Genomic DNA, 17,248 nt, shown 5'->3' with positions numbered 1-17,248 from the left:
CACAGCAAACTCATCAGGGAGCTGCACGCTTCAGCTGAACCAAACACAACTGGAAATCTCTCACTGCAGCGGCTGGAGTGATGAGGGAGCCCTGTGACACACACTGTCTCAGGAGCTCCATGTTTTTAAGCAAGTCTCACAGGGAGTTATGGCAGAAGCTGCTGGTAGCAGTCTGGTTGTCTTCCCTGTATCCATCTTTAATTCCTACCTTGAGAACAGCAGCTGCACTGTGGAGGTCCTGCTCAAATCCTGTATCAGGATGAACTGTGGTGTTTCTGAACTACTCTAGGCTGCTGATAGTCTCCTGGTTGCTTCAGCAATGAAAATAAATGCAAATGCTGCACACGGTGCCAGTCAAATTCATGTGGCCAATTTTCCACTCTTTTATCAGCCCTAGCTTGCTGCAGAGGTTTCGGTATGTTCAGAGGTGAAGTGGTACCGTAAAAGGAGGAATATCATGTAAGACATTGTTCCCAGTAACTCTGGTGCCCCTCTAACACATCCCAGAACAAGGTGCATCAACACAAACAGCCTGGATCAGTACAAGAAAGACATGGACCTGCTGGAGCAAGTCCAGAGGAGGCCACAAAAATGATCAGGGGGCTGGAGCATGTCCCCTGTGAGGACAGGCTGAGAGAGTTGGGGTTGTTCAGCCTGGAGAAGAGAAGGCTCCAGGGAGACCTTAACTGTGGCCTTTCAATACTTAAAGGGGGCTTATAAGAAAGACAAGGACAGACTTTTTAGTAGGGCCTGTTGCCATAGGACAAGGGTCAATGGTTTTAAACTAAAAGAGGGTAGTTTCAGGCTAGATATAAGGAAGAAATTCTTTATGATGAGGGTAGTGAGGCACTGGAACAGGTTGCCCAGAGAGGTGGTAGATGCCCCACCCCTGGAAACGTTCAAGGCCAGGTTGGATGGGGCTCTGAGCAACCTGAACTAGTTGAAGATGTCTCTGCTCATTGCAGGGGGTGGTTGGACTAGATGACCCATAAAAGTCCCTTCCAACCCAAACCATTCTATGGTTCTATGACTCTATTAGCTTGCTCTTATTGACTGAGCTGGCACAACCTGAAAGAAGACAACAGATGGATATAAAGGGTCCAAAATGCAACCCTGACGGGCAGCTACAGGAAGATTTGGGTTTGGGGCTTGTGAACAGACAGAGATCTGGGCAAGTAGGGCTAAGGAATAGTAGGTAGTGAAAGGGATTCAGGAAAGAAGGCCAGTGAAAGAAGAAGGGAAAGCACAGCAGGCAGGCTTACAAAGAGGCTGGCAAGCACTCTGTCAAGAAAAACTAATGTCCCGTTTTGGCGCCAATGATTACAGAGCAGCAGAAAATACTCAAGCCAGGAAACACAGAGACAGCAACAGTAGCACAGTTGAGGGCAATTCCAAGCTCCTGCAATAAACAAGGAAAATGTGGAATTTCTGCTGCGCCCCTTAAGTTTGCAACAGCAACTGATATTCTCAAGGATGCATGTTCCCCCTGAGATCTATAAACTTATTGTCCGTGTCTCTGAGAAATGCCATGCAGAGTTGTTGCACAGAATTCTCTCTTTGAGAAGGATTTCAAACCTCAGGCAAGAAAATACACTTGGTAAATCTGACCCATGTGAATATGTGGTCCTCTCCATTATCTGCTTATGGCAAGAACATCAACCAGAAGGGGCTTTTGAGAACAGGAGGTAGACCAGTAACACTAACAAAGGAAGTAACGATGCTGTTGCATTGCAACCAGTGTCATCCCTAACACAGTCCAGACTCCAAATGCACAAACTTTTTCTTTCAGTAACAGAGGAAACCTATTACATGCTACATTTGCACCACATGCAGGATTAAACATGGTTATCAAGATCTGTGATTTTCTATCCTGACAAACAGGCAACACGCATATAACTTGTATGGACAAACCTGAAAATCTCATTATTGCACAATTTCAGTATCAGCCAAGCTCTGCAGGCAGAAGCTACAGTACCTAGGTCTCCCCATGGCTCTCAAACATTGGCTTCACTGGCAGAAACAAAAGAAAAGAATTGAGAAATTCCCCTTTTCAAGGGTATGCAACAGGTAGCAAAATTTCTGAAGGGATAACCCACTAAAAACCCATAAAAAAATGAACAAACTCTTTAATGAAACAGGACGATAAATGATGTGTGAGTACCACATCCTGCCACTGCCAGGCAGGCAAGGGCACTTCTCCAAGGCTGCCAGCACAGAGGAGCACCAGCCTTGCCGAGGGGCAGCAGCACTCCCAGCACAGGCTCTGGCCTCCCCAGCCTCGGCAAAGGGGAAAGGCCTGACTTCTGCCCATTAGCCAGCCCCCTGAAGAGCGGAGCCGTGCAGGTGGGCAGGAGGTGGGCTAATCTGTGCTCAAAATACCAGCCTGCTCTGTCTTTAGATCGCCTCATCACCTACAGGAAAACATGACAGGCACTGCTGATGAGCACCTTATCTTCAGACTTCTGTTCAAGGAATAGGAGTCTTAAACGAGATGAAGAGGGTTTATTTGATGGGAGGGCTTCTGCGTACACAAACTACTGTAATTTTGGTTTTAAAAAGATTTGAAAAAATAGGGGTGGTTCCTTTTACTCTCTTTGTAGACAGTTAATATTTTATGTTGCTGACACCTTCTGCCAGCCGTCATTCTTCTCCACCCCACCAAACCAAACATCAGACATGGCACTGCTTGTGCAATGCCTGTCCCTTTCATCCCTGCTCTTCATATAGCTCAGACGAAACATTACCTTATGTTACCGCAGGAACCACTCCAGCTGTTTTAAAAGCATCTATCACCTTCCTATGTTTCCCTCCAGTCTCATGAGCTGCAATGCCCAAGCAACAAGATTTTGTCCCAGCTACGCAGGACCACCGTGGCAGCATCGCTCACGGTGATGTTGCTGAATCGGGCACCAGTCAGTTACAGTGAAGGGAAGGAAAAACAGTAGAAACCCGCCAGCGGCTGCTGCCTTCTGCAGTGCCGGCACCAGGGGTGGCTGCGAGCTTGCCCGGCCTCGCTGCCATTGCTCCCGGCTGGAGATGAAGCCTTTCTGCTCCTGACTGGAGAGGAAGTAAGCGTTCCTGGTAGAGCAGGCTAGAAGTAATAATAATCATAACGGAGGGGTAATACAAGGGCCAGTGGCTCTTAGATCCAGAGACATAAGCACTGCAAAAAGATTTCTTCCCATATGCCAACACAGTCCCTGCTGCCCTGAAGTTAGACTCCGTGTCCCTAACTACCTTAAAGCTCTGATTTTCTGGAGACAGCCCAGCCACCTTATTAAACACATCCAAGGTAGACAAAATGCATATGTACTCCTCTTCCACTGCCTTTTGTGGTTGTGTATATGAGGCAGGTGGAAGCATTAGGGGCAGAGAAAAGAGGATTGCAGCAGTAGCTCGAACAGTGATAAGAGTGGAATTAATACCCCATAATTATAAACCAAGGGCTGACAGCAACAGCAATCTCCCGTCCTCTGCTTGTCCTTCTTCAGGGGAGGCTTTGCTACTGTTGTTTCTGTGCAATAAGAGGTGTCGATAACAATGCTTAGAGTACTAACAGGTGAAAATACTTTCTTCCTTTTCAATTTATCTATAGCAGTGACTCTTTTTTTCCTTTAAATATGCTCCTATTAGCCTCTCATTTGTGGAACTATATGAAAATAAAATTAAATCTAATAGCCAACAACTAAGTGAAGGTCAGAAATGCTTTTTAAGAAAGGCAAGTTACCAGTATTAACTCCACTATCTCAAGGACTGTCAAAAAGAGCAATCTGGGGCCCTAACAAGGGTATAACCATAGTTTTACAATGCTGTCTTGTGGCAAATGTGACTCGGTTTTCACACCTTTAGTTCTCATAACACATACAAGCGCTGTAGGTACTTCAGCATGGGGTGTTCAGCGCCCTCTATATGTAACTCCTCAAGCATGTGAAGTCAAATAATGTGCCTTTTCTCTGAAAAAGGAGGCATCATGTCTATCACAAAGCCTCTTCACTGCTCCTGTGGAGCTCTGGAGACAACTCACTCCATCATACTCCAAAACCAATAAGTTAAATTGAAATTTGGAGAACAACAAAGTCACGGTTAACACTGATCTGAGCTATTCTGCTTCCACTCAGCAGTTACCAATGGTACACACCTATTCCAATGTCAGCACTCAGCAGCTACCCGAAGTGTTATATACACAACCAACTCTTTACAATACAAATTTTAATTCAGCAAGAGACACTGAGTATTCACCACCAGACCCTTTTTTTTTTTCTCCTTCTAAAACAATGGCACCCAGCCTGCTGTTTGTGGGGAAGAAGTTGCCCGAAAGATCCTCGCTGCTTGTAAACTGGGCTCATGCTGCAAGAGGTCCTGTGTGTGGACACACCTGTGCAATGCTGACACACCAAGTGAGGCTGGGGAGTCCATATATTTCTATGCAATTTCATGCTCCCTCTATCAGCACCTGGGCAGCTACAATTGCATCTACCAGTCTTGGTTTTTCAGATAACTGCCAGAGATTTTACACTGGACTGCACTTAACGTAGACTGATTTATAGCTCATGAAGTAGGCTCCAGATATGCTAACAGCACGGAGAATTCTCATATTGAAGGGGTACTGATGCTCACAGTATCATTGGCATTAATACCTGTGTCTTAACAAATCATTTGAAATTGTCCCTGAACTACAGTAACACCTCCCTCATAGGGTGGACCACACTCAGGAGCTGCCAAAGCACCCCAGCAGTCAGGATGCAGAAACAAGGGCTCTAACGGCCACAACATGTTCATAGTGTGAAAATGGCAGATTCCCTCCCAGGTATTTTAACGTTATTAAGAAAGTCTGCACTGTTTCCTCTGCCTCCTGAAGGCACCAGCTCCAGTGCCATGCCCCATCTTTCCTTACCTCCCACACCATTTCACAATACAGATTGTATTCAGTAAATTTCTAGCGATCCTTGCTGAACAAGTTTGAAGTAGCGATGGCAGCCTTTTCTTTTGTTTGCTATTGTAGCTCACGATAAAAATACCATCTTATACATCCACAGACTGCCATCGGTATTTAATAGTACCAGCAGCTCTGAGAGAACACATTAGCACCCCTAGCATTCCACCCCACCCCACCAAGACTTTTTGGTTTATTTCGAGGGGATCTGCCTCTCCCCGTCTGGCTTTGCTAGATGCAAACAGAGCTCCAGCTGCCCCTCAGCAGCTGCCAGATCCCCGTGTCCCGGATCAGCTGCAAAGTATTCCCACTGCCAGGGGAAAGCCGGAGAAGGGTTCCACACCATCCCGCTTTCCACCTGCCGGGAAAGGAAAGGAAAGGGGAGGAAAGGCCTGGCCGTCGGCTCGCCACCCCCGGGGCCGACTCCACGGGGAGCGCCTGCGCCTCGCCGGCTCGGCCGGCCCCACCAACAGCCAAAGCGCGTCTTGTTCCGCCCTCGAGCCCCCTCAGGCCGGCGGAGCCTGAGGGGGCGGCCGGGCCAACCGACGCCCCGGCAGCCCCGGCACAGGGGCGTCCCCTCCGCTGTCACTCACGTTCCGGTGGCGGGAGGCCCCGGGCAGCAGCGGCAGCGCCATGGCCGCCCAGCGCCGCTGGGGGCGCCGTTGCCTGGAGACCGGCCGATGGCGTCACGGGGGGGCGGGGCGAAGGAGACGGGCGGGGCCGAGCGGGGCCTCTGGGCCCGGGACCCCCGGGCAGCGCGGGCTCGGCCCGGCCCCGCTCCCCACGCCCCTGCCGCCGGTGCCCCCGGCGTTACAGCCCGGCCAGGCGGTACCGGCGGGAGGCGGGCCTTGGCCTTCGTCCTTGGGAGCCCCGGCCCCGCGGCAGTGCGGGGGGTGTGGCGGGGCGGGCCCGGAAGGGGGGCGTGGGCGGTGCGGGTGGTGGCGAGCCCGGGTTTGCGGCCTTTGGGACCGAAATAGAACTAAATACGAATCCATTTATCCCATTTTTCAGAATTCATTCCCATCGTCTTCACAAATCTTTCAAAATTTTCCTCAGGCCCAAAGGTTTGTGTAGTCCCCTCCCTCCCACCTAACGGCGTGCAGTAACCTCTGTCTGCACATTCCCCCCCCCCCCCCCCCCCCGCCCCAAATAACCGGAACCGGGGTCATGGACAGGGCAAATCCCACCACATTTGCCGTTTTCCACATGCATTAATTTTTAATGTTTTCCGTTTTGTGACTTCTATACAGCACATTTTACTTCGGGGGCTTGGGGGAGTGGGGGGGTGGGATGCTTTTACATCTTTTTGTTTGTTTTGTTTGCATTTTAGTCCACCGGGATGGTGAAACTAGGTCAGTGGGTTTCCACTTTCTGGTTTCCCAGTGCTGTATTATGCACCTGCATTTGCATTTAGTGCTGAAAGGTAAACATTTAAAATGTATTTTAATTGAAAATAAAAAGAACCATCATTTTAATCACATTCCTTTCATACAGTGGGTGGTATTATGCTCATATTTACATTTCAAACAGAAAATACACTGATAGTTTCTCACGGATGGCTGGGGGGGGGAAAGGGTTGTTTCTTTCTTTAATGCAAGTAACATTTTCCTTGTTAATAAGGGAGGATGCATTCTAGATCGCCTCCGAAGAACAGCAACCATGCTATGTTATGTTCCTCCATTTTACATAAAGCTGTTCATGAATATATGCTTTTAATTAGAACTGCTTTTTACAGAAAAATGGGTTTATGGATAAAATAGTTAGCTGAAACCCAAATATTTCAATTCTGATACGCCATCACACTGTCTCAGAGGAGCTGTACTTCAGTTGCTTAATGTCCTTATTCTCATAGATGGAATGGATCTCCCCTGACATATTTCACACTCTATAATGCATCAGACCATGAAATTCCCATAACATATCATCTCTCCTCCCCGAAACAGAGGCTCGTGGAACAGCATGGGCGATGTGTTCAGTCTGAATGAGTCTAGGAGGCGCTCCCCGTACAGCTCCCGTGGAGCGCTTCTGCAGCATTTGCTGTCTGAATTGGTATTTGGCCAAAAGGTTCTGATTTCAAAAACTGTAATTTCAGTGAAAATTCTTCCATTTTTTATTTTTTGCCAAAAAGTTTGAAATGGGGAAGGGAAGGAAAGGAGAAGGGAAGAAGGAAAGCAAGCTGTGCAAATTCTAAAAGGGTTATTGCAGGGCACACAGCACTGCCGTACTTCAGCAGTGGAGCTCTTCAGCATCCCCCCTTGTTCTTTGAACGTTCACGTGATCCCCCAATACCCTTTCAGTATGTCTTTATGTACCTGACAAACATTGCGCAGGAGGCAGCTGGCATACTCGTAAAACATACCTTTCAGTTTTGGCAGCTGTCATTAGAGAGCGAGGATCTTCAGAAAGTGGATCCAATGCATTTTGTAACGTGTGTGTGCCAACGTGTCTCTCTGAGATTAGTGAACCAGCCTAGCTGCGGCTTCCTGCAGAATCCCCATAGGTCCCTTGCAACTTCTTGTTTGGGGTAGCAACCATCTTCAAAACACAATAGCGAAGAGTTATTGTCTCTTTTCATTTATCCTCCAGAAATGGTATCTCTTTGTTTAGTGTTTGTGGCTCCTTACAAAGCAGGGCAGTTGAAATGTCTTAATAGTCTTCTGATATCAATAATAAACTGTTGCTCCAAGGTTTTAGGCAGTATAGGCAGAGGCTGTATGTGAAAAACATGCAAGGGAAACATCAGCACTTCTTTAGGAAGGTTAGGGAAGTACATGGCCTCAGTAGAGCGTCCAGTGCATTTCCAGCAGAAAATCTCATGAATTGTCCCTAACCTTCAGGTCAAATCTTTCTGCATAGGTTTTCCGTCTGCCTCACCCAGTAAAGAAGCCACAGGGCACTGTGGAGAAGGGGAGCGTCTGCCTTGTACACTAAAAGCATGGTTGCAATGTGATGTTTTCTGTCAGTCTTCAATAATCTTTTTGCTTTCAAAAGTGAAAAAAAAAAAGAGTATATTCTACTTCAGAACAGAATTGTTTCTTTCTACATTACCTTCTCTTTGGGGTTTCTCTCACATGTTTATCTTTTTTATTCCTTGCTATATTCACTCAAGAATACAGACCTAGTGAAAACAAATTAATTTTAATGCCTTTTCTGGGAAAAATAAAAGTACTAGAGGAAAACCATTTTTGATAAAAGCTTTCATTAAATGAAGATTGTTAATGACAACAAAGGCAAGCAGTTGGCAGTAGCAAATTAACTGTATGTTCTGACAGTACAGATAATAGTGGTGAACGTACGTAAGACTGCGGTTCAAAGGAGGAAGAAAGCAGGAGGGAAGCTAAAGCCGGGTAAAACATCAAAAATACTGGTTTTGTGATAAAAGGACAGAGACTCTAGTCTCTTTGTATTGGGATTGAGTTTTACTAGCAGGCTGGAAATCAGTAAAAGTATTTAAATTATAAACTTCTTCGCAACCCAAAACTTTCCAGAAAAGGCTTAGTTTTTTAAAAAATACTGGTTTTTACTCTGACCAAATGCCATTGGCTCCAGGCTCTTGTTAGTCCATTTGTCTGAGTGGAAGACCTGGAAACCATTTTTGAGAAAAGCTTTTTATTAAATGAAAACAACAAAGGCAAGCACTTGGCAGGAGTAGACCAGGTCTTACACTTCCAAATTGTGTCAGTTTAGAATAAGAAAGTTTGGAAAGAAGAGGAGACCAGGAAAGCTTGACTAAAATCAGCATAATTTAGTTCACTTCACTGTGAAGATGTCTCTGCTTCCGTCATATGCATTACTTCATCCTCTTTCTAGGACTGGTTTTACAGGCCATGTTAAGGCTGGGCTCTCCAAAATTAGATTGTTCCCAGGCTGCCTAGTTTAAAGTGAATTATGGCTCTATGTGGATCATCACACAGGCACACTAAAACTTGAACGTAAGTTGCACTCTGACATACACTTAATTAGGTACCAGAAATTAAGAATGGAAAATTATTACCTATTAATACCTTCTTCCTTAGGCCTGTCTTTGTAAAATACGAAATGCTATGACAGTCATCACAGAAATCACATAGGGGATAGGAATAGTGGAATCAAACTGCCATACACAGAGAGAGAGAGCTACAGCCCTACCTGTAGCTAGCTAACGTAGGGGGAAAAAGGGCAAATCCTGAGGTGTCTGTTCATTGCGGTGCAGTGTGGGTCAACTGATGCCATCATTGAACAATCCTTAGAAATATAGATCCCTTATGTTTTCCCATGTCTTTTATTACCTCATTCATTTTGTTTTCACCGGTCAATGAACATGTAGCACATGAAGATACTTCTTCGGTGGCCAGAAAACAGTGCTCAGACCATAATTTTCAGCTGCAGCTGTGGAGTGCTCCAGACAACCCACCCAGGGTAAAGTGAGCATTTTTGCGGCCACGGGTCTGTGCTGGCCATGGACCATATGGGCACTTGGTGCATTATTGCTGCAGCTGCCCATTGCCCCAAGAAGACAAGGTATTAAGCATGAATTTCCACATCGGGAAAAGGCCCATAACCTTTTTCTCCTGCTGATGCTGTGGGGAATAGGAGAACAGAAAAGCAGTTACATCCAGACTCATCTCACTGGAAGGTTTCCTTAGCTGGGATGACCTTTCCACAGCTAATTGCTCCAATTCACTATGTCCTAATAAGGCACGTTTGCACATGAGTCACCTTGCTCAGATCTGCTGTGTCCTTTGGGGAAGTGAGGTGATGGGCAGGGAGAAGGGTGGGAGCCATAGTACCCCCTTTGGTGCCACCTCCCTGGTGCGGACTGTGTGCTAGAGGCCATGCAGTAGGCTTGTTTTCCTCCCCTTCTGTCCCCACCCCATCACACCATCACACACAAATTCATCAGCTTCTGGAAACTTGATGGAAGAAGTTTGCTGTCTCACAGAACAAGCTCAGTGGGCGTGTTTCACTTTGCCATGCCTGTTTGAAGCATTTTGAAGTTCCTACTCATCTGATACCCAGCTCTTTTACATAAGGTGTGAGCTTTTCAGGGATGTTTGCAATCAGCCTGGCTTCCCTGTCATTGAAGTCGTGGAGACTATGAGGGGCTGCTTTCCTAAGTCCCCCACGCTTTTGGAAGTACATGAAAAAGAAATATTCTGGGCTTGGTAGTTACCTTTGAGTTGCCCCCGCTGCATATATTCAGTGAGATCTGCAGTACGGAGTAACTGTTCGGTTCCTCTTCACCCTCCTTACGTGGGCTGGTTTGAGATGCAGCCACGCTAGTAAAATGAACCTGACAGAAAAGCCTCTAATTTAATTCAGAAATGGAATGCGGATTTTTTTGTAATTAAACCATAGACACGCATTTAATACAGCACGCAGTAGTTGCTAGGAAGAGTAGGAAAACCCCAAGATAAGTAACACACCTAACAAACCGACAGGAGAAAAGTACAAATACAGCACTCGGCAGCAACATAACCATTCGTCAAGATACAGTCAAGGCCTCCAAGTTACATCATCACCTGTGCAAAGAGCGAAGCAGGTGTTGCTCCCTCCAGATAACGTCTGTTTCAGAGTGAAGACAAACCACCTGGGAACGCAAAGCCCCCGTGGCAGGGGGGCACGGTGACTTTCTAACAGGAGCAGCCTAAAAGGGCAGCCACCCCCAGACAGCCCCATGATGAAAGTCGGGGAAATGCTGCTATCACCTCAGCTGCAGCATCCAGACACCTGATGACAGTGTCAGACACTGCAGAACGGTGGGTCGCACTCATGGCCAACTAGACAGCTATTTTCCTCCTGACTGTATTTGGTTTTCCTTCCTTTACTCCTGACCTGTTTGCGATGTCAATGGGACTGAACCCATCCATGTCATGAACATTTCCTGGATTTCCTCTTTTTGCTCTCACACTGCCTTGCTCACAAAAGCAAGGGGTTTGGCTCAGAAGAAGTGTCAATACACATCTTTCCTCCTTCCCACCAGTGGTGTAACTTGCCTGTAGCCTGGATCTCCACGCCCATTGTCAAAGCTCTCCCATCCAGTCAACGAGGCACCACAAGACACTCAAAAACCCCAGCCCTGGTTCTGTTCAGCTAGACTTACCAGTCTGTTTCCTTCTGCCTAGGAAAATTTTGTCGGCATTTCTCCAAGTCTTGCAAGTTGCCTTGAGGATACGCCATCAGTTGAGGCTGCATGACTGATCAATTCCTCCCTCTCCTTCCATCCTCCATTTTCCAGATTAATCTTTTCAGCTGATGGATAAAACAACAAAAAAAACCCCAACAACCCAACAATTTTTAAAATTCCCATGGCAATAAATAGATAGATAGATTACAGTCAATTACAAGAAACTGCTATTGATCAAGGCTGGTTTAGAAGTATACTTGCTTTCTGCAATCAAGCTTACAATACAATTTGCCCTGCATTCAGCATCTATTTCAATTAAAATGAGAGAGGAGGAAATGCTACTTATTTTAAATAAAAAGCTTTCAAGCTATCCTTGCAAGCTGCTTTGAGGATCTAGGACAGATCAAAGCTGCTTCGGGAATTCATCCATTCTGCTTCAAATGTGATAGTGCATTGTCCATAGAAAAAATTAAGGCAGTGTAAGATATCGAAGCAGCAAGTACATTTTAGGTTTCCAAGCAGTGGTCTCAAAACTGGTGAAGTCTGCCAGAACAATAAAAGAACAGGAGTGACAGTAATCCCCTCCATCACAGAGACCAAGATATTGGCAACAGCAGGCACCGCACCAGAAATTGTTTCTTAAATTAATCAAGCTCTGTCTTAATGATAGTGAGGTCATCCGTGTGGATCAAAAGTCTTGGTCAATACCAGCTTCTCAAAATTGACTGAAAGCAGTTAATTACGAGTAAGTTAGGAATTGATGTTTGCCCCAAACCTAATCCCTTTGCTGGTTAGGACTTTGTTTTAACTTCCAGCCTAAAGGCGTTCATGGGAAACATATCCTTTTCATCCTTGTTTTGACATTGTCCTTTGAATAATGTGTCTCCTTTTTGCCATTTGATGCCTGCTCCTTACATAATGGCAGATAGCAATCACATCTCCTTTCAGCTTTTCGCCAAGTTTAGTGAATCAGACTTTTTGGCACTCTGTTTGTGTGGTAACTCATCTTTCTTCCGAACACCCAGGTCTGTTTTCCCTCTGCCTGTTCCAGTCTGAGTGCATCTTCCTTGAATAAAGGTAGCTATTCACAACAACCTAAAAGAAGTCTGGCCAAGGTGCTGCACTGTTCCAGTCACTCTCATCTCTGCTGATGCTCTGCTGTGTCTTCTCAATATTGCTTTCTCCTATCTTTTTGCTTTCTTGGGTTTGCGCTTCCTCCTACTCCTTCTCATTCCCACTTGTACTGCTTTTGGTTCTGCTTCTTCACTGCTGCTTTTCTCATCGAAGGACAAAATAAGTGAGAAAAGTGTCAGGTCCCCCTTTCCAGACCTGTTGATTGAATGTGCTGAAGAATAAGTGGTCTGTGGGGAACAGGATTTATTGGGATGTTAGCTTGAATGGAGCCGTCTGGTTCAGCCTGTCGACTCTCTGAACACAATTTCTTACTGCACAGCTTCACTGATGCTCTTCCTCTCTCTAAATGTACTTTGAAGGGCTTTTGGATCGGTGTGTGAGGAGTATGGGTAAGACATAATTTAGGGGATGGGAGAAGCAGACTTCACTATCTGTCAGTCAGAGGTAGTTTCATGCCCTTCAAGTATATTTTTCAAGGGAACCAGTCCTGATGGTGCATGGCTAACTTGTCTTTCATCTGTTGAAATTAGAGCCGCTGTCCTGATGGGGTTTTGTCTGTTTGTTTGGAGGTAACCTGCATTAGCACAGAAAGAAATGTCTTAACTTGAAGTTGAGTTTGAACTTGTGATTAAACTCAGTTCTTTTTATGAAGAAGGTACCTGTTCTTATTTGCTGTGGTTCTACCTTAAAGATGGGGCAAACTCCAGATCTTTTCAATGAAAAGGATAAAGAAAGTTTAAATGAGAGATGAAACCCTTCTGTCATGCTAGGGCATAACATTAGCTGTTTGCTAGCATGTTCCACACCACAGTGAGACCATATTTAGTTTTGTGTGCTAAATACTGCAGCAAGCATAGTTAACAAGTAAATAAATGAGTTGAGGTTGAATCCTCAAGGGAATTTCAAGTGGAACAAAAACTAATGTGGAAGTTGAGACTGTAACAACCTCAACTATGTCCCTTTAAATTACACTTAATAAATACCACAGAGCTGGAGTGTTCCGTGGTTATGCATATATTTGTAACAAATGGTTGCACAAATATTTGGCTCCTAATGATGAACTAAATGGTATGACATTTGCCTGGGAAAATTAATTACTTTAACGTGTGTTGTATAAAATATGAGATAATCATGTAATATGTGTGTATACTGTAGAGAGTTGCTGAGTGAGTAAGTTATTACCAAAGGAAATTTATGAGAAATAAACAAGAAATACTCAGAGATGCTGTAAATGTCATGTTATGCTCAAGGGCCTTTTGCGGCTGAATAGTTTTTATGTGGTTGAGGAGAACAGGATCATGCAGTGAAAAGTCAAGTTAGAATGAGTTAATCTTTGTATTTGCACGTAATTTTATTGGTATTTAATGTAACTATGATGTTTCTGTTTCAGATTGTAGGGTCAGTTCATAATGAAAATGACAAGATCAAATCGGACTAAACTGAGTGATCCAGCACGGTCTCAGCACCAAATTTTAAACTTTCTAGGTTCAAGAAGAAAAGCTGCCTGTTAAAGAAATGGGGAATAAAGTGGTCCTCATAGTCGAACCATGGCTGCTGGTTTGGGCAAAATCTTACTGCCTAATTAATGTGACTTTTTGGAAGGGTGAAATAATCTCCCTTAGAGGTCTTGCCTGTGAAGAGGCGCTTCTCTGTGCAACTCTCACATCTCACAAGCGGGGAAGGTTCAGGGACTGTCATAGCTCTGCCTTCCCCTCCCATTAGGATGCTCCACAGAGTCTACATAGGACTGCGTACATGAGGAAGAAATGGAAAGCAGTGAACTGGGGAAATATGAGCTGGAGAGGGAAAAGGAGATATGTACATTTCTTAGACAAAAAGTGTAGAGTGTGATGGACCTGATCTCTAAATAGTAACAGGAAATAATATGATAAAAAATCACATCATTTACACTCATCTGCTTTCCCCTAACTAAGATACTCAGATAGATGAGGCTCTTTCTAGAGCAGCTAGCAGAATAATTTTAGAAAAAAGCAGGGCTGATTGGTTTTGGGGGGGTCTTTACTCTGATAGTTATGAAGGGCGTGATAAACTGGGGCATAGCCTGCTCCGTGAGTGTGTCACCAGCACTTTGTCATGCAGAAAGAAAGCAGCTTCCCAGGTGGCAATCCTAGAGTCAGTTCCTACCACGGGAGAGGAACAGCTGGGGAGGGTGAAGGTGGAGGACAACGTTTGTGAGAGAGTTACAGGATTTGTAAGCCTCAGGGAATGAAGGAAGGATAACATAAACCTGAAGGCAAAGGACTTCAGGGCAGCAGACTTTAATGAACTCAGAGGATATTATCAGGTAAAATCCTCTGGGAATTAAATCTGTGGAAGAAAAGACCTGCAGAAAGCATTGGTGGTTCATTAAAATAAAAATAAACAAAAGACAGTAGGAGCAGAATCACAAAATATCCCAGCTTGTAGAAAGAATAGAAAACGCAGTAGGAGATATCTGTGAAATCACAAGCTCTTCAATGATCTCAAGTGCAAGAAGGGAGTGTACAGAACATAGAAACTAGGTCAAATATCTAAAAATGAATGTTAAAAAAAACTCAGCGTGAGCATACAGAGACAAAATCAGAAAGTTTAAGGCACAAAATAAAATACTTCTCCTATTCTTTGCTTATACAAATAAGGCATTTTAAGGGCATTTTTGATAGTAACAAAAAGGGAAACCAAGGGAAGAATTACTTTATGGGTAGGAAAATTGACAGATGATGCTGAGAAGCTCAGAGGGCTTAACGCCTTTTCTGAAGAAGACTAGAAGAGGGCAAACATAGTGCTTCTGTTAAAAGTAGGGGCAGGGAATTGTGGAGCCAGGGAATTAGAAATAATCACCATCCCTGTAACTCCTGAGAAAAGACTAAAACAAATAATCAGGTGATTTATAATTCCATTAATTTTAAAAATGAGGTGCAGCTTGATATGATTTGTCTTTTTCCATATCCACCAAATTTCCTTTTATGACAAGCAGACAGGCATTGTAGGTACAAGAGAAATAATATGGGCCACACACAAGGTTGTGTGTGTGTGTGTGTGTGTGCACTGCACAGAACCAGACAGGCCTACTATAAATACGCTTTCAAAGGGGGGGAGGCTTTCAAACAGAGGCAAAATGTGAGATCCCCTCTGGTTCCTGCTACCGATGCTTACACAGCTGCCCACGCTGAAGACTGTGTGGTCTGTACAATGCAGGGAGCACCAGAGCTCAAAGGAGCTGGGACAGAGAGACGCAAGCAGTGGGTGTGCTCTCACAGTGCTCTTGCAGCTGAGAGAGCAGTTGTGGCCCTTTTGAAAAAGAGGATGAACAATGAGGAGGGGAGGACACGGGGAGCGCTTGGAGGCTGGTGGGGCCATTTGCTGCATGGCTTTGAGCACCCTGTGCTTCTGAGCTGAATGTCAGGAAAAGGTGTGGCCAGGGAGAAGACCCCCAAAGCCTTGCAGGTAAGAAGGAGCCAACCTTCCCAGTGCTGACAGCATCTTCCCGTGCTTCTGCATCCTGGATGCTTGGGCCAATGCCTTAAGGAGAGCACCAAATGTGGGGCAAGATACTGCATGTAGGAAAGCCCAGTGTTCAAAATATCTCACTGGAGCTGAGATTCTTTACCTGTGTTTAATGTCCATAGTGGGTAAGACAACACAAAAAGAATCCAGTTACAACAGAAAAATGCTCGAGCGGTGAAGGTGGTGAAGTGTCACGCCTGTGCTGAGCCAGAGCATCCTCATCTTCCAGTGCTTATAACAATAGGTTAGACAGATTTCTGCTAGGTATGGCTTAGGTACAGCTGATCCACCCTAGGGTCAGTGGGATGTTGTAAATGAGTTTGTGCAGTCTCCTTCAGCACTGTTTTTCACCCAGGGTATGATGATGTGTATCCTTCTGCAGTAATGGCCTGGCAGGAACCCCACCGGAAAGGTGAGGGAATGGGTGGCCTTTCACTCATGGCAATCTGGCTCATCGTTTGCTCTGAGGTTCTCATTCAGGCTTGTCCCTGTGGTCTCTTTTCCTTCTGCACAGCTAGCAACTGTATACTCACTCGGAAATGTCTGAGGAGATCAGAAGACTGATCCAGCGGGTGGGATATTTTGTCTCCAGGGGTAGCTGTGCCAGATGCCTCAGGGAGAAATGCAGAAGCCGTGTAAGTGGGTAACCAGAGAATAAACCGCTTGTTGGTGGAAGACGAGTAAATATGAGAATCCATCTTCTACATTAAGAAGTTAAATTGTAATCTGAAGCACAGCTACCCAAGCCCTGAGACTGCTAACGTTTTAACCCTTGCTAGCATAACTTTGGTAGTCTTGTCAGCTGTGGAGTGGATGACATTTTTTTAATCCTGCAAGGCTCTCAAGGCAATGAAGCTTCATCCCCTTACTGGGTGGGTGGAACAGCCTTCCTCTCTCATCCTCTGCCTCTCAGTGTCACTGATGGGTTTTGCTGTCTTATTATGAAAAGTTGGGAGACGTGCCAGGTCTATCTGCTCTTGACTTCCTTAGCTTGTATACTTCTGATTGCTCCCTATGTGAATCAAGCAGCTTCCTCAATCGTAATTTGTTTTTTCCCAACTTCCCTAACAATTTTCATTAACTGTGCCTTACATTTCTGTGTGCCTTGATAGAGAAAGGGCTAACATTACCCTTTGTTTTAATGGAGAAAAACAGGTTATTCTGAAGGATGATGGAGAGATGCTTGAAATACCTCCTAGGAGACAGCCCAAAGCTTGCTCTTGTCTGCAGAGGGATCTCAGGGAGAGTAAGCTCCTTAAGCTAAATTAGCTCTTCTGAGTATGTCTCTGTAGAGCATTAGGCTGTCCAGAACCAAATGCAATATTCCAGGTGAACCACTAAACCTTAATGGCACTGTAATATCATCATATTGTGTATATTTTCCATCCCATTCTTTACGTACCCCAACATCTTCTTTGTGATTTGCAGGTTTACACTGAGCTTCCAGGTGAATGTCCCAGTCTTTCCCTGATTTTGTTGTCTGTGGTTTAGTACCAAACACTGTGCAGAGCGCTTCAGGTGAGTCTATCCACTGGACATGATTTTGCATTAATGAGCACCAACAGCTT

General features: G+C 45.1%; 1 protein-coding gene across 2 annotated transcripts in view; it reads right to left on the bottom strand.

Moving 5' to 3' along the window:
* EFHC2 (EF-hand domain containing 2) overlaps positions 1-5,748 on the bottom strand; it is a 63,722-nt gene extending 57,974 nt beyond the window's left edge. For both annotated transcript variants that reach the window (XM_074858487.1, XM_074858488.1), the window contains exon 1: positions 5,527-5,748. In XM_074858487.1, the coding sequence (XP_074714588.1) occupies positions 5,527-5,568 (42 nt within the window). In that variant the 5' untranslated portion in view covers positions 5,569-5,748. The remainder of the gene's footprint in view (positions 1-5,526) is intronic.
* Positions 5,749-17,248: the final 11,500 nt, after the last annotated feature.

This window comes from Strix uralensis, chromosome 2, assembly GCF_047716275.1.
Source record: "Strix uralensis isolate ZFMK-TIS-50842 chromosome 2, bStrUra1, whole genome shotgun sequence".
Lineage (NCBI taxonomy): Eukaryota > Metazoa > Chordata > Aves > Strigiformes > Strigidae > Strix > Strix uralensis.
Note: the sequence above shows the minus strand (reverse complement) of the source record. Positions and strands in the feature narration are given on the sequence as shown.